This window comes from Cebus imitator, unplaced genomic scaffold (genome assembly GCF_001604975.1).
Source record: "Cebus imitator isolate Cc_AM_T3 unplaced genomic scaffold, Cebus_imitator-1.0 Scaffold737, whole genome shotgun sequence".
Taxonomy (NCBI): Eukaryota; Metazoa; Chordata; class Mammalia; order Primates; family Cebidae; genus Cebus; species Cebus imitator.
The window spans coordinates 812,704-837,375 of record NW_016108052.1 but is presented as its reverse complement, the minus strand read 5'-3'; the positions used below and the strand labels follow the sequence as shown (position 1 = coordinate 837,375).

Sequence of the window (24,672 nt, the reverse complement as noted above, 5' to 3'; positions counted from 1 at the left end):
ACATATGGGTGAGGGTGGCCCAGGACAGGCAATGACCGTGTGGCCAGGGAGGGTTCCTGAACACTTGGCTGCCCAGGCCAGAAACCCAGGGGTCTTCCAAGTCAAGTTCCTCCCTCCCTCTCTTCAATCTGCCCCTCTTCTCCATCTGTGGGACCACCTCTGTCCCTAGAGCCCTCTAACAGCCACCAGTCCTGCCCCAATCTGACCTGCGCGTCTCTTGCCTAACCCTGCAGTGACTTCCCAGAACTCTGAGGATGCAGCCTCGAGTTCTAAGTGAAATCTGTAAGCGCCCTGACAGCCCAGCTCTGCTGCGGCCCAGCCACATCGGCGCCAGCCGGGCTCAGCCGCCACCACGCTTCCCCAAATACACGTGCCCCACAGCTCCGCGCTGCTCCTGAAGGACACCTGTCCCCAGACTGTCTCCTCGCTGCCCTTGCCCAATTTACTCAGCCTTTCTCCGGCCTGGGCACCCTCTACCACAGCACTGATCAAATGACGTACAACAGAGTCCCCAGCAAGGGCTTCCAGGACAGGCCTTTTTCTCCACCTGTCATCCTCAGTGCCCGGCACAGGTCCTGCCACGCAGTAGGCACTCAGTACATGTTTTCCAGACAAATGAAACGATTGCTGTTGGTTGTGGGGATTTATGTTTGTAGGATAAAGGACAGAATCCTCATCTAAATTCCTCCCTCGTAAGGCTACTTGGGGCTCACACCGCTTGCTCTTTCTTTTCCCTGGAAAGCAACACCCTCTCCCACACTATACATCCAGGATGGCTCTGAGTTTGAAGACAGCAAGGACAGACTGCTCTCAAGGAGGCAGGGGCCAGGCTTCCTGCTCTCCTTGACATCTGAGACCTCCCCAGGACTCACCTAGCATCGAGGACGGTGCGAGTGAAGGAGCGGAGATATTTGAATATGGACATCGAATCCTGCAGTTTCAAGATCTCCTCTTCCTTGTACTTAAAAAGTGCCAGGGCAAAACGGAAAATAACCTGTGGGATGAACAGGGACATCTATCAGTGGAAAAACCTATGGGTCCAAGCACAAGGCTGGACTCCAGAGCAGTGCTGGCTCCCCTGGGGACTTGGGGACATGACTTGCACAGTCCCCGCCCTGGGGACAGACACTTGGTCCAAGGGGCAATTTTCGCTGGCTAGGCCAAGACTCCTTTATGACAGGAAAACAAACTCTGGTGGTTTTCAGCAACACATCAGCCCAAACCAAAAATCTCCTTATGGAGATGTCTGTGGAATCCTTTCATTCTCAGCTAGCATTTCTGATCAATAAAGCATAACGAACAAACGTAAGAAATCATTTTAAAATAAAACCAAAACAAAGCTTTTCTGATTCTGAAACTCTTAGAAAGTCCCACCTACAGAGGCAGTTTCCATCCCAACTAGTGAGCTTCTGAAGATGGGAGAGGTTGGTTTTTTTTAATTGATTTGTGTTTGGTGCATGTTAGAGGTTAGAGGAAATGGATGCCTGGGAGTCTCGGGAGTTCAAGCAGCTTTGGAACAAACTGCTTCCCTATATCTAAGGGCCTGTGCCAGCCTGTACTTTCTCTTATTTTGTTTGCTTTCTGGCCCAGGATAGACTTGAACTCCTGGTCTCGGATGATCCTCCCGCCTCAGGCTTCCAAGTAGCTGAGACAACTGGCACAGGCCACCGTGCCCGGCTAAGATATATAATAAATGGAGAAAAGTAACTAGAAGACAAGGGGGGCCTCCAGTTCATTACATACCCCTGTTTATATGATGAGAGTTTAATATGTAAATATGTTCCTTAGTCAAAAACCAATTCTTAAACAGTATACAACAGAGCGGGTGGGAGGCTCATGGGCAGTCAGGCTCTGAAGCCCGTGCCCCTGGTCCCCTGCTGATTAGCTCTCTAGACCTCCATCTCCTCCTCCATACGATGGGCAGCACCACCAGCCGTCTGACAGATGGTGAGACTCAGGCTCAAACCACAAGCCACAGCTCCCAGCGCCTACCACGGGGCTTGGTGCGGGTTGACTGTTTCTGAAAAATGAACCAATGACTACAGTTTCCTGATACCCTGGACCCAGCTCTAGTGCACGCTGTGCTGAAATCCCCTGGGCACTGTGGTAACCCTCACAAGGTGAACCCGCCACTCTACCGCCACCAACGCTGCCAATAGTCGTCAAGCATGTGTATCTAAAACTAGCTGAGCTAAAAGAACTCACCTTTGGTCCCTCATAAAGGAAAGAGTCCCATATTTTAAAGAGGATGTCACTAACGACACTATCCACAAACACCACCAGAAACCAGTTGAAAGTGATGAGCGTGTAGTCAACTTTGTACTGTTCAAAGTGGGCATGCAACCGAGGCAGCTTCTCACTCATGAGGTCTCTGAACACCCGCTGGTCCACCTGGAGAGGGAACAAAGGGCAGAAGCGTATGGGGCCTGCCAGGACACCGGGCAAGCCGACGAGCAGATGCACAACTGGACAGCCTGGGGGTGCGGTCCACGCGACAGCAGCACAGCTGTTCCAAACGTGCTCCAGGACCCATCGCAGAGCCAGACGCCACGTTCCAGCAGCGCTGACCTCGTGCACTGCACGTACAAACTGAGTGTCTGCTCAACAGCGCGCTCTCCACAGGGAATGGGAGTGGGGCATCTGGAACCTGGAACCAACTCCTGTACTCAAAACACCTGGGAAATAGGTCGCTGCAAGGAGCAGGTGGGACAGTCGGCCTTGCCAGTCCTCACGTAGGTACAGGAGACGTTGACACAAAGGGCCACAAACTGGAATCCCGGGCAGATGGGAGTCAAGATGCTTCCTCTTGACCCAAAGAGGAAGCAGCTTCACCACGTCCATTCAACAAGCATTTGCTGGGCGGTACGTGCAGTGGGAGGGTGAGGACTCTAGAGTCACATGGACCTGAGTCTGAATCTCAGCTCTACAACTTACTAGCTGGGTGGCCTTTAGCATATTATGCTCTAAACGGCTCGTGCTTCATCTGGAAACAGTTAATAACCTTTCTTTTACCCATCGCATGACAGAAGAGCAATACCTGGTTACTGCTGCTGTCAGGCACAGGGCCCGTGCTGGGCAGAGCGCTGACTAAGGTTCAACCCTGACCTCAAAGAGTTAAAAGACGAGAGGGGAAAGCCGGACGCATGGGTCATTCCAACCACGGCCAGGCCTGGGTCACGACGTGTTCATACCGCTCTGTGGTGCCACGGACAGGTCCCGGCCAAGCCCCGAGGAGAAACCGCTCCTGTGGCCAGATCTCAGGCTTCCAGGCAAGAGGGCCAGGAGGTGAGGCGGCACAGCCTGGTGGAAGCAGGCCACAGAGGCCCCATGTCACACTGAGGAGTCAACACACCATCCTGTCAGCCAGCGGCTTTCCCAGCCTTTGTCTGTGACTCATAAAAACATTCATCTTCAGCCATCACCCAGTCCACACGAACCAGCGTGCACACGTATAAAACAGAAACCAATGTTTCACAAAACAATACTTAACCTCACACAGTAGACTACACTTTGATGCTTTTAATTCTAATCAATTGGATGCGATGGGGAAAAAAAAAAAAACCTAGTACCAACCTAGTAAGCATCCATAGTGTGAAAAACAACCACAGTTGTCCCTTGCTGTATGTGGGGATTAGTTCCAGGACCACCCCCTGCAGCACACAGCACACTCAGGTCCTGCAGTTGACATCTTGGCCCTCCGTATAAGAGGGTTTCACACATCCTGTGAATACTGTATTCTCAATCTGTGTTTGGTTGAAAAAATCCACATGTAAGTAGACCCATGCAGTTTAAACCCATGTTGTTCAAGGGTCAACTGTACGTATTTTCCCATACTTCATGCCCAGCCAGGAGCTGACTTTAAGGAGCTGTAAAGTGGCAAGGGAGACGGAGAGCTCACTGTAAGACCAGCTGATGATGACGTGATTCATTCTGCCTGGAGGATCCCACGAAAGACGTCCAAGAGGGAGGGGCGATCAGCTGGCCCTGACGTGGCAGAAGATCCTGGTACACATCTCTTCTTCCAACTAGGCGGCAGACTGTGTCTCACTCTTGAGGCTGCCTGGGTGCTTGGTGGAGGGCTGGTGTGGACCCGGCTGCCAGGGCACGCTCTGGCCTCTGTTCAAGCTCCCTCCCCCACTGAGCTCCGGAGGACATGGAATGACTGTGTCATTTATCTCTGTGTCCTTAGCGCCTCGTAAGGTCCTGGCACAGAACATGCACTCAAAGGATGGAATGAACGGAAAAGCTGACAAGCATGCAGACTGCAGGAGCAGTGCGCATGGGGCTCGGGCACTTGGTTCTGGCAGGAGGCAGTTTGACAGTGATTGGCAAAGCCCAGTGCTGGGGACTGACAGCACACACAAAGCTACCCGCATTCTACCAGCAGCCTTACACAATGCCCATTGATAAATGGGAGGGTGATTAAACACATTCTAGCACCACCTGATGGAATATTAGGCCACCAAGCAGGATGGTAGCCTACAAAGTATAAAATGACATGGGAAAATGCTCATGCTATAACGTGAACCAGTCAGGATACACTGTGCTCTCAATTTGAATGCCTATATGAACCAGGGAAGAGGAGCAAAAGGAAAGAGATCAAAATGCTAACCATGGTTCTCTCTAGCTGGTAGGATAACAGGTAATTTTCATTTTCTTTTTTTTTAAATAAAGACGAGGTTTCACCATGTTGGTCAGGCTGGTCTTGAACTCCCGACCTCAGGTGATCCGCCCGCCTTGGCCTCCAAAGTGCTTGGATTACAGGCGTGAGCCACCACGCCTGGCCTTTCATTTTCTTCTTAACATCTTTCTACATTGCCTGACTTCTCTTTAGTGAGCATCTATTACTTGTACAGTCAGGGGGGAAAAGCCTCCTTAGAATTCACATTTATGTTTATATGACAAAGTGATGCAAATTTTATGTTAAATCCAGACATTTAAAACAGGTCTTCCCCTATAACTGTATTACCAACTTTTACTCAGTTTTTACAATGTTCTGAGCATTAAACTTTTTTAATGCGTCATCTGAATTCAACCTCAAATAAGCTATGTGAGGGGAATACTACTCTCATCTTACATATGGGAAACTAAGGCACAGAGATGTTAAATGATGTGACCAAGCTACACAGCTCATAGGGTGTAGGGCCTGGGCTGTGACCTGACCACATGTGACCCTCTGCCCAATTTCCTGACCGATATGCTTGACCACACCTCAATGGAATTGAGAAAGAGCAATGCTTCATTTTTCTTATTCTGAAACACTGAGTCACTTGATATTTTGTATTTGAATCTCTGAAAGCTATTAGCTTTCAAGTGCCCATGAATTCACAAAACGTCCTTTATTGACCTCTAATCCCACCCGACTGACTACTGCCTCTTCCTGTTGCTGCTCATTTCCTACACACCAATGCAACCAAACAATACATTTCTGGGGTAATTAGCAGATAAAGTGATCACAGGGAGACCAAATGAGCTTCCCCTGGGATCCACTGATATCAGTGAAACTGGGGCAGAGACCTGAAGGGGGCAGCTGTGGCGAAAGCCACCCTCCGGGAAGGCCAGAGCTCCAACTCAGCCATCCTCCCGTGATGTTCTAGGAGGCAGTGGGCAGGGAGGGGCGAGCTTAGGCCCAGAGCTACGGAGGCCCGAGTTCAAACCCCAGCTCGGCCCATCAGGCAAGTTGCTTATTAATGTCTTCAACTCCCAGTTTTCTCCTAAGTCAAATGGGGACACTGGGCTCCACCGTGCAGGGCTCTGTGCAGACGTGCAGGGCTCTGTGCAGACATACAGCTGCTGGCACCGGGCCAGGCTCAGTAGATGCCAGTTCCCTTTCCCTGATTGCAGAGTAGCTCATGTAAGTTCAGATGTTCACTGTGTGGGGTGCCAGGAATACTAAGAGGAAGACAGGGCAGTGGCCCTCAGGTACCACTGACTCGCTGGAGGACACGCAGGCACACAGGATGATCCGGTCCGGTGGCCACTGTCCCGGAGGCCTGCGCTGGAGCAGCGGGAACAGCAGCAGGCCTGCCTTGGGGCAGGTGGCAGCACTAGAAATGGTGGTGACGGGGATACAGGAGAGGGAGGCAGGAGTCCAGGACGGCTTGAGTCTCCAGCCTGGGGAGCTGGAGAGGTGAGGAGCACAGGCAGAGGCAATAATGACCACCTTTCCCCCAAAGGCAGAAATGCAAATGCAAAGGACACCCGCTCAGGGTTCAGTCAGGAAAACGGAAGTCTCTCTAAATAGGTGTTGCTGAGGGAATGTCATCCAGGGGTTGGTCACACCAGTGACAGAAAAGCTGAGAAGCCAAACAGCTGACGGTGAGGCAGCTCAGAGTTTAGCAAGGGCAGAAAGCCACCCTGGCGGGAGAGATGAAGGGAGCAGGTGGGATCAGCTGCCGGCACAGAGGACCCACCAGACAGGAGCTGGGCACAAAGGAGACAAAGCCACCTTCAGAGGCAGTGCCTGCGATGGGCGGGGAAACCCCTTCAGCCCCTCCTGCCACCTCCAGTCTCCAGCCAGCGCCTCCTACTGGCCTGAGGGCCAGGCCTCACAACACCAGGTAGTGCAGGAGAAGGGCAAGGAGAGGCTGTGGGCAGGCAGGCCAGGCGGGGGCACAGACCTGGAGAAGAGACACGCGACAGAACGGGCACATGCGGGCACAGCTGTGGTTAAGACGGAAGGTGCCTGAGGTGCCACATGCCAAGGGCCAGCCTATGGGGAAGCCAGTGCTGGCAGCAGGCCCAGCCCAGCCCAGGGAAGACACAAAGGGCCAATGGTCTGGTGCAGGGTCAGGACTGTATCAAGCAAAGACAGAAACACTGGGCTCTCCCAGCCCATGTCACCCCTGACATCAGACTCCAGGTGTGGAAGGCATGAAATGCGCCACTCAGATCCCCCGTGGGAGGTGACTGCAGGCCCTGCCGCTGCCCCTCTGGTGCATCACCGCATCGGTCCCCGGCTGCAGGGCATGGGTGCGGCGGCGGCACGAATGCAGCCCGTCTTTGGAGGCGGGTGCCTGGCCGCCATCCTTGGTTTGACGGGGCCCCACTGGCCCCTCCCAGACTTCCTCAGGACTGCTCAGTGGCCACTGCACAGGGTCTGGGACTCTCTTCCCCATCCTTCTTCCTTCCTGGGGCTGGAGCTTCTCTGTCCCTTGTCCTCCACAGCGGTTCCCCCCAGAAGTCTCTGGTTTGTCTCATCACACCCCAGCATCTGCTTCTTGAGAGCCTGAGCTAACATACCCATCCCCAACCACGCCTAGATTATGACTCAGCCTGCCGGTGAGCCTGCGTCTGGGGAAGAAGGCGCAGAGCAATGAACACAGCGTTCGGCCTGCACGATGGGTCTGTCTGCTGGTTCCCAGGGGGCTGAATGAGCCCAACCCGGCCTTCAGTCACAAACAGCAGGCCATGACTGGGGCAAGTCTGAGACAAGCCCTGCCATCTTTAAGAATCAGTCTCTGAAGTCACGGACACAAAGCCCCCCCACCGCACCCCAACCACAGGTTTAATTCAGGTCACATTTCAGCTGCAATTCTAACATTGGCGACTGAAGCACAGAATTTTCAAAACTTACCTGTGATCCTAAAAGAGTCTTTGTGTAATAGTCTCGAGGCATGAAAACTTCCACTATGGTAACGAGACACCAGAAAGCGTCTTCTTGTTCCAGGTACAGGAGGGCCACTGCCACCAACCTACAAGCAAAGCGAGGACAAGATGAGCACCCAGGCACAGACTGCTGCCACCACAGTCTCCACAGACACCGTCTGCATTAAGCCACTTTCTCTCTCATGGCCAAAACCATTTCTAGTTCAACAATAAAGAATAATGAGGGCCTGGCTTAATGGCTCATGCCTATTATCCCAGCACTCTGGGAGGCCAAGGCAGGAAGACCATGTGAGGCCGGGAGTTCAAAAGCAGTCTGGGCAACACAGCAAGACCGCATTTCTAAAAAACGAAAACCAAAAATCAGCCAGGAGCTGTGAAGTACACCTGGTAGTCCTAGCTACCCAGGAGGCTGAGGCCGGAGGATCACCTGAGCCCGGGAGGCGGAGGCTACAGTAAGGGATGATCACACCACTGCACTCCAGCCTGGCGATAGAACAAGGCCCTGCCTCATTAGAAAAAGAAAAAAAGAAAGAAAAAAGAGCAAGTGTTCCTTTGCAAATGAGGCATTTCCTAAAATTTGAGAAGCAAAGCTACCTTCCCCCACTTTCATTTGGTTTTTGTTCAAAGATGAAATTGTTTCCTAATGATCAACCAGCCTCATTTAAAAAAAAAAAAAAGTTTCATTATAATATTTTGCGAATGCAGCTGATTGAGTTCATCATTTGAGAAGAACTCAGTTGCTATGTTGTTCATAACAGAAACTGGGGTCAGCTATTTACATGCTGTCACTCAACAAGAGGGTACTCATCAGTAGCCCTGGTATGGCTCCAAGTGGGTATCTGGAGCAGCAGCATGGAAAGGAAGAAATGAGAGAAAGGCCTCCCTCTTCTCAGCTGAAACCCAAAACCTCTGCCCATGACACGAAGCTTATGAGCAACACTCATGGGAAAACCCTTGAAGCCATTTCTTACCATTTTTTTCCTTAGATAAAACTATAATGGGCCAGGCGTGGTGGTTCATGCCTGTAATCTCAGCACTTTGGGAGGCCAAGGAGGGCAGATCATCTGAGGTCAGGAATTCAAGACCAGCCTGGCCAACATGGTGAAACCCTGTCTCTACTAAAAATACAAAAATTAGCTGGGCATGATGGTGTGTGCCTGTAATCCCAGCTACTCGGGAGGCTGAGGCAGGAGAATCACCTGAACCTGGGAGGCAGAGGTTGCAGTGAGCTGAGATCGCGCCACTGCACTCCATTCCAGCCTGGGCAACAGAGCAAGACTCCATCTCAAAAAAAAAAAGAAATCCTATAATGAACTCATCTCAAATTAAATGGAAAATGAGTAAATAAGTCCTGGATAGGTGGGAAGGAGACGTCTCAAGTAGGCAGAGATGGGACACAAAGGAAAAAGGTGACCACTGGCAGAGGCAGACGAGAGAAAAACAGCACACACAGGCACAGACACCAAATCCACAGCACTCGATGGTGCCAGGAGACAGAGCAGAGCCTTTGAGGACATCACTGAAATCACCAATACTCCAGGTGACAGGCCCGAATCACAATCATCTAGACAAGGCTACAGCTGTCCTGCTAAAGTTCTGGGTGCTCAGAAGGCATGGACACATACAAACTATTTTGAAGAAAAAGTCCCATAAAATGGTTATAAAATGGTCACAATTAAGAGGTTTTAATGGTGACAGGGCCAGTGGAAGTGTAGAGAGAAAGTTTCAATTATCTGGAAGTGTCTTTTATGTAGGAAAAAATGGATTCCATGACGACGCCAGATAAATGGGCATTACCGTACCCCAAATGGGCACACTCAGGTCCTCACCAGGACCCTTAGTTTCGGGGGTTTCCAGCTTCCAGGAATTCTCAGATTGAGTATCCAATGTGAATGGTGGATTTATGCAAAACAAAACTGTTTTACTAGGCAGGCTTTTTAAAATGGAGACTGTCTAGGAGCAGCCATAGTCCCTTTCACTTTCTGAGGGCACACAGAGGGGCTGCCCGACCCTCACTACCACAGACAATGACTTCCTGGAAACCGTTTGGTTTCAGGTTTTAACCAAATATCATTCCAGCTTAAACCCTTTCTTCCTGTAATACTCCATTTCAGACACAAATAGAAATGGAAGTCAATGCCTGGCATGGTGCAGGAGCAAAAGGGCCTGCGGGCAGCCAGGACAAAAGTCAGCACTGAGAACTCCAGCTCATGCACGGCTTACAGAATTCCTACGATACAATGCAGAGCTTTTTCATTCTTACTTTATCCGTATCTTTTTTTTTTTTTTGAGACAGGGTCTCACTCTGTCGTCCAGCCTGGAGTGTAGTGGTGTGGCTCACTGCTGCCTCATCTCCTGGGCTCAAGCAATCCTCCCACCTCAGCCTCCCAAATAGCTGGGATTAAAGGCGCATGCCACCACACCCAGCTAATTTTTTGTTTTTGTTTTTTTGAGATGGAGTCTCACTCTGTCATTCAGGCTGAAGAGTAGTAGCTGCGATATTGGCTCAGTGCAACATCTGCCCACCAGGTTCAAGCGATTCTCCTATCTCAGCTCTCGAATAACTGGGATTACAGGCATGTGCCACCACATCTGGCCAATTTTTGTATTTTTAGTAGAGACAGAGGTCTCGCCATGTTGGCCAGGGTGGTCTTGAACTCCTGACTTAGGTGATCCACCTGCCTCAGCCTCCCAAAGTGTTGGGATCACAGGCGTGACCACCACACCCAGCCAATTTTTTGTATTTTTTTTTATAGAGACGGGGTTTCACTATGTTGCCCGGGCTGGTTTCAAACTCCCGGACTCAAGTGATCCCCCCACCTTGGCCTCTCAAAGTGCTGGGATTACAGGTGTGAGCCACCAAACTCAACCTTTATCCATATTTCTAACAAGCTTGGTTACCTACTTTCATTACTCAGAGAGCGATATAAATGGACAACTGCAAGGACAGCAGTAAGCAGAAAGCGTGCCAGCCGGGTAAGGAGCAGACAGAGCCAAGTCCAGTGACGGGAGGAGCTTCGTGGGGAGCAGACCGCAGTCCTCCCGAGGCCTCATCCCATCCCTGCACAGCTCAGGAGGATGAGCCTGGATCACCAAGAAAGTGTGAGAGGCCTTTCGGCATCCTCTGCCTATGAAAGTAGGAAAGTATGCAAGATTAAAGATTCTAGTTTAAAAGGAAACAAGTTTAAGTTCATCAAGGGCTAAGTTTTAATTGGTTGAATAACAGTTTGGGGTGACTTCTTGATTCACAAAAAGATCCTGCAGACTGCATAAACAAGGGGTGACCACCAATTTCCACTCCATGTAGTTAAACTAGTAAAATCAAACTTCTGATCAAAACCCGAGTGTGATGAGAACAAACAGAAAATATGAGACTCCTATAGTTTCAAATGAATTTATCTCTGTGTTCATAATTTCTGAAAGCATGTTTGTTTCCGTCAGTTCTTCTAGAAGTGGGGATATTGTGTCGTGAAAACTGACTTGCTGCAACTGCTTTTTTCTCTCAAAATATTGAGTTTTCTTGGCCAACCAGGAAGGGAGGGAGCTGCCAGGCAGCACGGGTGCCTACAAGTTGCCTAATGGCAAATGGGAACACTTTATGCCGCACACCCACCTGTTTAGGCCTTGGCAGTACCCAATATCTGGATTCCGCCAGGAGAAGGCGAGGAGGACGTTGCGTAACTTCTGTATGCCTTCTGAGGTGGGGCAGGAGTAATGTTTGTTATTGGGCAGAGTTCGCAGCAAATCCAGCTCAATCTGCTTGGAGGCCGGGTTCTGTTTCTCCAGCGCCTTCTGCAGCAACGTCTGGAAGTGGCCAGGCCCAGTGTTGGCCTTGAACTTCCTGGTGTGACGGTCCACACACCACTTCCATACCTTGGAACGGTGCTCGTGGGGAATGCCCGCACGGATCAGGTTTTTTAATTCTGGAGAGCACATCATCTCCCTGTTCACTGTGCTCGCAAAATAGTTTTCCCACTTGACCCCAGTGGAGACTTCCTGGTTTTCTGTCAGGTAGAGGGTCTTCAGGTCCAATGCACGGACCTTGGCAACCAACTTCTCTTCCTCATCATCCTCAGGTACAGTCCTGAACCCATAAATATCATATTCACTGTTGGTAAACACAAAAGGAAAAATTAAAATGACAAAGGTTTAGCAACAAAGACCAACGCAATAGAAATAGCCTAGAAGCCAATCCACGCACACATGGTACACTGCACTATGAGAAAGCATTTCAAAGCAGTAAGGAAATAATCGACTTCTGAGTATATAAAGCTAGGACGACTGGCTATCTATAACGAAAAATTAAATTAGATCTCTTCTTGTTACTATTTTCATATTTCAGTTTAAAACTGAAAATATGAAAAGCATGGAAGAAAACGCAGTCAACAGCACAAAAACAAGATTGATAAATTTGGCTACATTAATGTGTGTGTATGTTTCTTTATCATATATATGCTACATATGTGTAACTTTATGCTTTAAAATATCATTTCAAAGGGTAAAAAAAACAAGGAAGAATGTATTTATAAGCTATTAGGGATAAAGATGTTCACGTCCCAGGTCCTGGAACCTATGACTCTGTTACGTTACATGGTAATAGGAATGTTATTAATGGAATGTTAATGCAGTTAAGACTACAGAATTTAAAACAAGAAGATTATCTGGGATATCTGGTATGCCTGAATACGAAGTCAGTCAGAAACCTCAGGCAGGAGAGATGGGACGCATGAGAGGGGCTGGACCTGATCTACTGCCCCAAAGATGGGAAAAGGGGCCACAGGCCAGAGAATGCAGGGGGCTCTAGAAGCCGCCAACCACATCTGACAGCCAGCAAGGAAACAGGGACCAAGTCCCATGACCAACTGCAAGAAACTATATTCTGCCAACAACTGAAATGAACAAGGAAATTAACTATCCCAGAACCTCCAGAAAGAAAAGCAGCCTCTAATTAAACCTGTATTTTAATCCAGTGAGACCCATGTTGGGCTACCGACCTACAGAACTATGAGGCAATAAATTTGTGTTGTTTTAAGCCATTATGTTAATGATAATTTGTTGTACCATTAAAAGAAAACTACAAAGGCCTTTCACACACTGCTGCTGAGTGTCAATTACTTTGGAACTCAGATGTAGCAGAGATAAAGGTATGTATTTTCTATACACCAGGAATTCCACTTCTAGCCTGCACCCTAGAGGAACTCTCTCATGTGGGCACAGGGGAATAGGGGCCATGACTGGTCCTTGCATCACTGTAAAAGGGAAAAATGGAAAGACACTAAAGGTCCTCCATGAGGGGAAAGAATAAAGACTCTGCAGCAGATTCACACAATGATGTTCTATGAAACAGGTAAGCGTGCTTGGTCGCGGGCGTCTGTAGGCCCGGCTACTTGGGAGGCTGATGTAGGAGAACTGCTTGAGCCCAGGAGTTTGAGGCCAGCCAGGGCAACAGAGTGAGACCCCATCTCTTAAAAAAGATAGCTCAGGGGCAACTTGTATCAACATGGATCATTTCAGAAAATAATGTTGAAGGAAGTTAAGTTTCAAAATGACATGTATCTGGGATTGGTATGTGAAAAGGTATCATCAGTCAGGAATACACACTGAAGTGATTACAGGTAGAATGACGTGACATCTGACATTTGCTTTAAAATATTCCAGAAAAAAACTGTGGAGAGTCAGGAGGTAAGATGAAACAATATTGGCAAAACATTAATAATTGCTCCAGTTAGTTGCACACAGGGGGATATGTTACATGATTCTGTCTACTTCTTTGTATATTTTAAATTTTTCATAGGAAAAACTTGAAAATAAACCAATATACATGGTTATTCTACTTATACATAAAATCTGAACATACGACATAAATAGTAAGAGCACGGAACGCTTTTACACAAGAACACCACACAACACCTTCCGAAGTGCTCCAAGGGCTTGCAGGGGTTAACAGCCACCACGACGAGCAAAGCCCAATGCCCAGCATACAGGGGGCGCTTCTGCACCTGGGAACCCAACTATCCAGGCTGAGGGCCTGTCCTCGCCACTCACACGCTGAGTGACTCTGGGCAAGTTCTATCACCTCCAAACCCAGCTTCCTCACTTGTAAAGTGAGCATAAAATCACCCACCTCACTGAGTATTAAGTAAAACCCTGCACATAAAACACTTGGCACAGTTCCTGGCACATGGCAGACCTCCATAACAGAGTTCAGAAACGATGGTGTCGGGCACTTGCTGAGCCTGTTTCTAACTGTCATCTGAGTAGCCCAAACAATGCAGGCAGGTGCTGTGTGTGTGCGTGCGTGCGTGCGTGCGTGCGTGTGTGTGTGTGTGTGTGTATAAGCTCAGTTCTTCATTTAGGGGCCCCCTATTGAGCCACCTGTGGGTAGGGCTATGTTTTAGGAGAAGGTTCCTATTCCTTGGAGACTGGCTCCTTCTAGAGAAAGGAAGGATCAGAAGGAAGGTTCTCTCACTTACATGAGAAATAGATCTTGCAATTAGAAGACTTGTGGTGAGTCCCAGCTCTATGACTTGATTTCTATGGGAGAATGAAGACATTATCTGTTCTGCTGACCTGACAGCATTTGTTGTGAGCACCAAATGAGACGCACAGTTGTGTACTGCTCTCTGTGAGAAAGGGACTTCAGAAATGGGATGCACTATCCCCAACGGTCACTAGCACCTTTACCTGACAAGATGAGGTTTCACAAATGCTTGCTCTGGCTGTTCTTGGCTCTCAACCTGCAGTGCGTCCTCCAGCAACTGGGCTATGACCTCCCGGGTGGGTCCCTGGTCTTCTGAGCATACTGGTGTCTTCATTTCTTGGAGCAATATCAGGTATTTACTTTCTATCTGGCAGAGCTTGGCTTCCAGGCTAGAATACTGCAGAGAATGTGGTGGTTATCTCAATCAAGACAGAGAAACAGGAAGAGCAATCTTTACGCACTCAACCACTCAATGACAAACCTAAAACTACTAGGGAGTGAGCCAGAGACAGACTGTATCAAAGACAATACATTAATTTATATCACAGACCACCTGTCATGTTTAAAATGGCCTGCAGTGGGTGCCTCTCTTCCTTGTGGAAGGGGTGCTGGTTATCAGACCTCATGATGCCAACAAATGCATCACCTGTGGACAGAGGTGGAGAGAGCAGCAGAAACCAGGCTACAGGCTACATGCCGATTACTGAGGTCCAGCTCGGTGCCATTTGGCAGATGGCCCGTGGGTGGCCACTCCATGCTATACCCATTCTGTCTTAGTACTCTGTGATACAGGACTAGCTCCCATCTGCTACCTTATCAGACAAATCAAATATACCCTGGAAAACATCCAGGAATAAGGTCTGGGAAGATGCTTCAAGCTCTGTTCAAAAAAGTGTGTCAGGTATATAACAGCTGTTGACAAGTGTCATTTGATTACAGCTGAAATGTTCATGATCCCATTACACTTTGTGCAAAGCCCTTTCCAGCCATAATCATACGTGACTTTCACACGAACCCTATTGGGTTCACCGAGGAGGCACTAACCTCACCATCTCCATAGATACAAAACTGAACAGCATAAATCAAAACCCAAAGTACCTTAATTTAGGGGACCTTGTAAATATATACTTTGTTTTCTTCAAAATCCATTAAAAATGCTTATGAACAAAGGTAACAGACAAAGAAAGCAATATCTTATGTTTTTTTTATTAACTAGAGAAACTGAACATATTTTCTGTAGATTCTCATTCCTACTTACCCAGTTTATGTCAAAAAGCCACATCTCAGGGCATTTATCTTTGTCTTCATCAGAGATAAAATGAGACTACATAGCTCTGTGTATTGTATATATTTCAAATATATTTTGGTATCAGCAACCACATCTCTCTGAGCCTGAGATTTGAACTGGTTTGTAAAGCATGCTTGTTTTTAATGGTTTCCTTACCTTACTTCCCCCAGGTAACAGAATCCATCTATCCTGACTCACCTTCGCCATGAGATCTCTCTCTCTCCTTTCTGCATTTCTTCGTAGAGCTGAGAGTTCCAAAATCTCCTTATTTAGAAATTTGTTTTGGGTTTTGTACCCTTGTAGATTATCCTGTTAGAAAAAAAAAAAAATCCCTGAATTCACATCGGTTGAATATTGACCAATTAATTACCCTATGTAGTCAGCATCTTGCTGCCTCACCAATCAAATAGCCTTGCTAAGTTAGAGTAAGTTCTAAAGAACTAGAAGTTGTTAACAGGCACTTTCTGATTAATCTTTTTGGCAGCAGAAGGCCGGCTGGCATAACTGGTGCAATGGAGATGGGGAAAATACTTATTTAATGGTGGTAGTTTTTCTCAACTGATGATAGGAGAAATAAACAGGATTTGCTTCCCATATGCATGCAAATATTTTATCTATCCATATTCCATATTTATTGAGGTGGTAAAAATAAAAGCAATACCTTACATTTTTTTAAACTAGAGAAACTGAACATATTTTCTGTAGGTTATAATCATCACATCGATTTTATGTAAAAAAAAAAGGCTACACGCTTATACAAAAGCCTTTAACTAAAAATCACTTTTAATAACAAATCCTACAACCTGCAATGAGTTAGGCGCATAAGAGAACAAATGTTCTTCAACAGTGAAAAATTTCAAACTTACAGAAAAGTTGAAAGAAAAGTACAACGGACACAATATAGCCTTCCCCTAAATTGGCCACTTGCTAACCTTTGCCTATTTGCTTTCCGTCTCTAAAAGAACGGAACAAGCTGGTGAGGAGTTCTGCCGAGTCCGACTTGAGGGCAGGTCGGGCCGGGGCAGATGTCAGGTTGGCTTCAGGCCTTGAAACTACAAGCAAGAAAACTGAAAGGAGCCAACAGCAAGAGAAAGCAAAGCAGCAAGGGGGCGAGGCATTTTCATGTAAAACACTGAAACTAAAGCTCCGGAAACTTCCTCTGACTCTCCTAATAATAAAAACAATGAACTGAAGAAGCTGCTAAGGATACTAATCAGAATCACCTCTGAGGCAGTGACTTCCAAACGTTCTTTACAAATGCAGTCTTTTATAAATGTGCCCCCTTTCCCCTCCCTGCTTCTAATTATTTTTCTTTTATAATGTGACAGGCTGGTATGTGAGGTTCCTGATCTCCCAATCCTAGAAGAAATTATGTTGGAGACAGTTCAAAGGGCAGGCCAGGGTAGTCAAGACAGACTCCTGTGATGCCTCAGGCAGGAGACTGCTGCCACTCCCCAGAGACGCAGCTACAGAAATTCCCCATGGCCAAACAAGAAACTACCACAGGATTATACTGCTCCCCCATAAAATGCAGAAGAACTGAAAATAATTCAACAGACCCTTTAATCACTAACATTTATGGAGCACTTGCGACGGCTTACAGGTGCCCTGTGGTAGGCACGTGGGATTCCTAATCTTGTTTAAAACTCACAACTCTTAGGCAGTCATTCTCACCATCTTTATTTTTGAGGTGAAGAACTGAGCCATAGAAGGCTACCCAATTACTGTCTAGGCTGCAAATCAGACTTCTGAGAGCCAGGCCAGTGGGCTCTTAGCTCCATGGTCTCAGGTCCCTGACTCCCGTTAGAATGTTTACAGGCATCATACTCAGCCTCAGCAAGACCACATAATGACAAGTACTTGAAATGAATGTTGGACTTCCTTTCTTTTTTTTTAGAAACAAGGTTGGCGGGGCATGGTGACTCATGCCTGTAATAACAGCACTTTAGGAGGTCAAGGCAGGAGGATTACTTGAGGACAGGAGTTTCTGAGACCAGCCTGGCTAACATGGTGAAACCCCATCTCTACGACAAATACAAAACATTAGCCAGGCATCGTAGTGTACGCCTGTAGTCCCAGCTACCCTTCCTGAGGCATGAGAATCACTTGCAGTGAGCCAAGATCATGCCACTGCACTCCAACCTTGGTGATGCAGTGAGACTTTGTATTGAGACAGAGAGAGACAGGGAGAGACTCCGTCTGTTGCCCAGGCTAGAGTGCAGTAGCATGGTCATAGCTCACTGCAGCCTTGAACTCCTGGGCATAAGTGATCCTCCCACCTCAGCCTTCTGGGTAGCTAGGACCACAGGCATGGCCACCACACTCAGCTAATTTTTCTGTAGACATGGGGACTCACTATGTTGGCCAGGCTAGTCTCAAACTCTTGGCCTTAAGTGATCCTCTTGCCTCAGCCTCCCAAAGCACTGGGATTACAGGTGTGAGCTACTGCACCTGGCCAAAGGTCTCATATTTGGAAACATTAAGCAAACACATTACTCAAAGGCAGGGCAGCCAAAGGAAGGCGGGCTGGAGGGCAACTGAAAACACTCAACAGTGACGGACAGAGACTGAGTGACACAAAGTGGGTCATGGAAGCAAGTAACATCAGCTGCCACGTCTGTCTTTAACTTAAAATTTGTGTCACAGTCTCAGTCAGTCCTGATTATTTATACTATGGACACTTTCTCTAGAATGATGATGACGACCACAGCAATAACAACACCCAACAGTGAAGACCCCATGAGGAGCCAGCCACTGCGTGAGGGAGGGCGCTATGTGGATTACCGCCTGTAACCCTTACAATACCTATAAGGAAAATAAGCACTGCTCCACAGATAAACACACTGAGGCAGAGATATGCAGTCACCTGCCCAAGTCAGAGGTGCTACATGGCGATCTGGGTTTGAATCCAACCAGGGCTGGCTCCAGGGGCCATGCTCAATGTAAAGCGTCACCCCATCTGTTTCACATCCCCTTCCGTCCTGGTGCATGCTCCAGCTGTCATTCTGCTTTTCTGTCTGTGCCTCTAAATCAAACTGTGGGGCCCAGGACTGCAGTGCCTGTGTACCCCTGCAGAGTAAAAGGCTGGGCACACAGCTGGCTGGATAAATAGATGAGCTGAAGAAGTGCAGGCATGGAGGCACTCATGGAACAGCAAACTCAGGAAGAAAGACAAGGATGAACATAACCAAAGGATGGACAATCCTGAAGTCGCTAATGACAGCAACATGGAAGTGCTGGGGCCATATGCTGAACGGAACAAGAAGGAAGTCCATCTACTTCAACAACAAAAGAATTACAGGAACATAGAAAAGGACTGGAAGGAAACGTGGAAAAATAATGCCTTAAATCACTAGGGTGGCAAAATCCTGGGAGCAATGTTTATTCCTGCCTCAGAAAACTATAGGAACAAAAAGTAACCATGCACTAGACCACACCAAGAAAAGTTAGCAAATCCCAATGGCGGAAATCTTTACAGGCCACACCCACTGACAATAAAGCATGAAAACTGGTCAAGAACAGCAATAACAAAAAAGATATATAAACATATCTTTAAAAATACACAAAAATATACTTTAAATAAATATACCTTAAATATACATATTTTTTCTAGCTAGACATTTTAAATTTGGAATCAGAAGAACGAATCAATATTTCGTCCTCATCCGCATCCTGTCTAGAGCTGAAGGGCTATGAGAGAACACACTGGAGAACACCCACTTCTGTCAAAGTGCTCCCTCTTTCTCCCTGGAGCATTTCCAGTTCTCCCAGTGCCACGGCAGAGGAGCCCTGCATGAGGTGTGAACACCTTCTGCACCGCAGAGGGACTCTCAGCACTGGCAATAGCACGGCAGTGTCAGAAAGCATGAGGCCACGGACCCAGGCCGGCCTCAACTGTCTCCCTGGAATCCACCCAACCACGGCTTTGCCGCTTCCTCAGCTGCTTCATCAGCTGTCGCCACTTAACCTCAAAGTTGTGATGTCTTGCAGCCACAGGCTTGTTAAGTTGTTAAAAAAAACTGTTAAACTTGTTAAATTGAGGAATGTTGGAGAAACAAAACTTCATGTAGATTCAAAACCACTCCACCCATTATGCTGCAAATGAAGAGGAGAAGGGAAGGGAATGTCCTGTTCTGATTGGCGTCAGGCCTCCTATGCTGACTGTATCCTGATCAGCTCGGTTGGCTGTCTCCAGAAGGAGCTGCACAGTCTCAACAGCCAGCAGGCACTCCACACCCACCCCAGCTCACTCCCCGGGAAAACCTGCTCCACACGCCTCCCCACTGCTGAGTGCCACGCATGCCCTGGAAACCCACCACTATAGTTTTGTTCTATACACTACAGAAATCGACACACTTGCAAAATAAGAACTTCAGCTGCTGGCTGGGCGGGATCTCAAGCCTGTAATCTCAGCATTCTGAAGCCAAGGCAGGTGGATCACTTGAGCTCAGGAGTTCAAGACCAGTCTGGGCAACACAGCAAAACTCTGTCTCTGCTAAAAATACAAAAATTAGCCAGTTTTGGTAACGTGAGCCTCTAGTCCCAGCAACTCAGGAGGCTGAGGCTAAAGGATTTCTTGAGTGGGGGAGGTTAAGTCTGCAGAGAGCTGGGATTGAACCACTCCATTCCAGTCTGGGCAACAGAGCAAGACCCTGTCTCAAAAAAATAAATAAATAAGTACATGAAAATAAAAATTTCTGCCCTCATTAAGTAATCGCAAAATGTGTATTATTGATGGGTATATATTTACGGTCACGTATATTCAATGTTGTATACATTAAAAAAAAAAAAAACAGCTTCTACTGGCAACACTAACCAAGACCTCTTATTTTTTTTTAAAAAAAAAAAAAAGGTATTTTTTTTTCTCGCAATGAGGTCTTGCTTTGTCATCCAGGCTGGAGTGTAGTGGTAGGATCTCGACTCACTGTAGCCTTGCTCCACTCTCCAGGGCTCAAGCAATCAGCCTCTTGAGTAGCTGGGACTACAAGTACAGGCCACCATCCCTGGCTTTTTTTTTTTTTTTTGTAGAGATAGGGGTTTCACCATGTTGCCTACTCTGATCTCAAACTCCTGGGCTCAAGCAATGTGCCCACCACGGTCACCCAAAGTGCTGTTATCACAGGCATGAGCCACCACGCTTGGCCAGCCATTTTTTTTAAACAGTAGGCGTCTAAGCATCAAGTACTGAGACCAGAGGTTCTATTGTTGTTTTAGATTTTCACATTCATAAATCCTCTGGCCTCACATATCCAATGGGTATTGTCAATGAGAAGTGGTCGCTATGGGGACCATGTACCTACTCCAGCCATGCTGCCACGATTCGTGTTTTTACTTCTGTTTTGGAATTATCTTCAGAGTCCCTGGCATGCCCATCATTCTCTCACTCAATGCATTGACAATGCCTGAAAGTACTGCTAAGCATGAAGCAAATGCTCAGTAACAACCTGGACAGCAGCAAACCTCTGTCCTCCAAGGACATGCTCCATCTGGAGCCAAACACCCTTGGAGACACATTATTTGCAAGAAGAAGGGGGCCAGGTAAGGGACGCCTTGGGGCTAGGTGAGACCAGTAGCTACAGACACATCTGGGGTCGGCTGGGGTCAATGGGCCATACTTGATACCCCATGTCCTGGGGGCCACTTGTCCATCTGAAACCTCTCCAACAGAGTCTCAAGAGCTGGTGGCAGCAAGAATGTCATGATCCTCCCTGTGGCTTCCCCTCTGGACCAGCAGGCTTCTCTACCAGCAAGAAGAGAAATGCAGGCTGCCACCCCCCCACAAGTGCTGTGTGTTCCTCCCACCGCATCAGCTGGTCACCACGCCAGGCATGACTAGGAGAGTCACTTCTGTTCAGGAAACAGCCTCCCACCTTGAGGGCTATCCCAGAGAGGGACGCTTCCTTCTAAGTGTCAGGACCCTCCCACCCTGGGTGTTGGGGGCACTGACTCTGAAGAGGCCCCCTCTTCCCAGGCCTGCTTGGAAGCTGGAGTCTGCTTCCCCAGCTAACCCTATAACAGCTGCTGGGAACAATGCCCCAAACCAGGCACCCACTAGGTTCTGCAGCAAGCTATACAAATTAAGTTTGTGTGTGCTTTCATGTACACAGGAGGGGCAAGAAACAGCCACCATATGTTACACAGGATAATGAAGTCCTCAGGGTGGTATACACAGAAAGAAAAGTCTCAGTTGCCCGAAAGCAAGTGAGGGGAAAGATTTGAAACTGCTCCAAGCAGCAGCAAGGGTTTCCTTTCCAAGGAAGCTCCACAGAAAATTAACGATTATTTGATGTTAAGTCCTATTACACTTGTGGGGAAAAAAAAGGGTGTGAAACTGTTCTGCCATCACACCAATCAGCTCAGGGGCCTGGCCTCTAGGGTGACATTGGTGGTCTCTCATGCCAATTACCAGAAACCCTGCCCTGCTCTTACTTTCAGCCTGTCCAGTTCCAGCTGGTCCCTGCCAACAGGCGCAGTGGAAGGGGAGCCGGGTGCCATGGTCAGAGGCCCGCTGCCATCGCCCTCGCTGAGCTTGATGATGACCTCATCCTTGGCTTGGATGGTCTCCATCAGCATCCCCAGCTGCTCGTTGAGCTCGCCCACTTTGCTCTTCAGCGTCCTCACTTCCTGCTGAAGACTCTCCTTCTCCAGGTTGAACCTCTCCAGCTGGCTGGTGAGGCCCAGAATCTGATCATCCTTTTGGTACAGAAGCTCAAGCGTGTCCTTTGGGACCCCGTCGCAGAGCCGGCTGCTAGTGAAATACTTGTCATACTGGGATGACCGGACTGTCTGCTGGAGCAGCCGAACAAGCTCCTGGGAGCCGAAAGGAGAACGGAGTTAAGGTGAGGAGAGCGAGGAGAGGAGGAAAAGCACAAATCATGACATGGAGCAATTGTCAGAATTTGAGGAAATGTAGAAACTTTACTGGAAACATTTTAATACTGAACTTCCTCTTGAAGGATCTCAAAAATAGAAAAAAAATATTTATTTCATAAAGACTGTCTGTAGAGAACAGTAATAGGAAACAGGAAATAATGGACTTGCCCACTGTAATTAGTTAGCAATGGTGTCCAGTAAATGTTCATGGGTATTAAAAAATCTGTGCTCTGAGAGGTCACTGGACTGCTGAACAGTTAAGTGTAATTAGAACTGATCAGCTCAGGAAACTGTTGTTGATGCAGAAAGTCTTCTTAACGACTGTTAAAGAAATCTGGGCTGAAACTATGTTTAGGGAGATTCAGTCTTGGGGCAGGACTGGCTGGAGGTGCAGACAGCAACCTCCCAAGTCCTCCTTTCTTCACCCTCCTACAAATATAAACACCTCTGAACCAATGATCAAGCACAGCAGCCACGCCTAGGATGACGGCCCCGGCAGTATGAAACCTCCAGGGAAAAGCAACTTTTGGGAAACAAAGCTGTCCCTGGAAAGATTCAGGGAAACACAGATTGGGCTTCACTCCTCCCGCCCTTGGCCTGCTGATGTGGGGTAAGACAGAAGCCAGAAGAAGAAGTTACCTTCTGACTGGATAGGTCTTTCTTTAACCGTTCCAGCTCTTCCTGCTGGCTCTGGGCCTGCAGTTGCATTTCGGAGGCTGGCTTCCTGACGCTGATGCTGCCACTGCCACTGGCTGGTGTGCCTTCACTTGAAGGATCACCACTGCTGTGACGATTTCTGTACGACCCAATTATGTCTTTCAGAGGGCGCTTTCCTTTGTAAGGGTTACGTCCAAAATCAAAGGGGAACCCTGAGCCAGCTACTCCTACACAAAAAGAAAACTTGTGTTTTAAATACAAGCCACATCTTCCTTTTGGAAACTATAACAAAATAAAGCACCTTCACAAATCATCCTCAAAGGAGTTTGGCATTCCCCACTTTGAGAACCCGAGGAGACTGATGACTCTGCCCCCACCACATTCTAGATAGTAACCAACATGCTTCAGCCAAAGATGACTCATTCCCCCCACTGGCTCCTTCCTTGGAAGACTCTATCGGAGGATCACTTTTAATGGAAAACGAAGACATACTAAGCACCCTTGGCTTCCCATTTTTGTGAGAACTAGGTATAAGGTGGAATTTCAAAATTATTTATTATTTCATGTTTAAAACATCAATATTCTCTTAATGAATTAATCTACGATTGTGGACGGGCACAGAGGCTCATTCCTGTAATCCAAGTACTTTGGGAGACCGAGGTGGGTGGATCACCTGAAGTCAAGAGTTTAAGACCAGCCTGGGAAACATGGTGAAACCCTATCTTTCCTAAAAATACAAAAATTAGCTGGGCATGGTGCCACGTGCCTGTAATCCCAGCTACTCAGGAGGCTGAGGCAGGAGAATCACTTGAACCCGGGAGGTGGAAGTTGCAGTGAGCTGAGACTGCGCCACTGCACTGCAGCCTGGGTGACAGAGCAAGACTCCGTCTCAAAAATAAATAAATAAATAAATCTAGGATCATAAATGACTGTTAAAAGCATCTGGTAAAAGGCTGACGGAGAAGGTTATGAATGGATCAGAATTGACAACCCTAAGCCTTGATCATCTTAATATGATAAGAGAGAAACCAGACACGATGTGGCTTCAGATGCCATGCAATAGGAAGCACGCAGCACCTCCCCACCAAAACGCCATTCCTGTCCAACCAGAAGTCAACCCTGAATCTGGGCAGGCCTCGGCTCTGACTGCCAGTATACAGGAAAGCATGTTAAATGACCCCACAGAAATACAATCAGCAAACCCAGATGTGGGAGACTCCTCAGCATGAAGACCTGGTTTCTTCAACAAATCTGGGAAGGGAAAAAAGCCACCAAAAAGAGACCTAAGAAGACATCAATTAAATATAATGTGTGGGTCTTGTTTGGGTCCTCACTTGAAGAAACCAACTGTAAGCAGACATGTAGGGAACAATGAAGGAATTAAATAACATTAAGGATTTATTATAACTATAAATATAATAAATAAGTTGTGGTTCTAATTTTTTTAAAAGAGTCATTATGTCTTAGAGATACATACTAAAGCATTTGCAGATGCAATGGATCAATGTTTAAAATTTAAAATAATCCAGCTGACAGTGGGTGCAGGGAGTAGCAGGAATTTAAGAGATGGAGAGGGGAAGGCCGGGCGCGGTGGCTCACGCCTGTAATCCCAGCACTTTGGGAGACCGAGGCGGGTGGATCACGAAGTCAAGAGATCGAGACCATCCTGGTCAACATGGTGAAACCCCGTCTCTACTAAAATTACAAAAAATCAGCTGGGCATGGTGGCGCGTGCCTGTAATCCCAGCTACTCAGGAGGCTGAGG

At 47.7% G+C, this 24,672-nt stretch overlaps 1 protein-coding gene across 2 annotated transcripts in view; it reads right to left on the bottom strand.

Moving 5' to 3' along the window:
* TBC1D2B (TBC1 domain family member 2B) overlaps positions 1 to 24,672 on the bottom strand; it is a 79,257-nt gene that overhangs the window by 5,755 nt on the left and 48,830 nt on the right. For both annotated transcript variants that reach the window (XM_017519333.2, XM_037735169.1), the window contains exons 5-12: positions 22,890 to 23,134; positions 21,807 to 22,187; positions 15,576 to 15,686; positions 14,293 to 14,486; positions 11,222 to 11,716; positions 7,577 to 7,694; positions 2,206 to 2,391; positions 873 to 994 (exon numbers count right to left, since the gene is read on the bottom strand). In XM_017519333.2, coding sequence (XP_017374822.1) covers positions 873 to 994; positions 2,206 to 2,391; positions 7,577 to 7,694; positions 11,222 to 11,716; positions 14,293 to 14,486; positions 15,576 to 15,686; positions 21,807 to 22,187; positions 22,890 to 23,134 — 1,852 coding nt within the window. The remainder of the gene's footprint in view (positions 1 to 872; positions 995 to 2,205; positions 2,392 to 7,576; positions 7,695 to 11,221; positions 11,717 to 14,292; positions 14,487 to 15,575; positions 15,687 to 21,806; positions 22,188 to 22,889; positions 23,135 to 24,672) is intronic.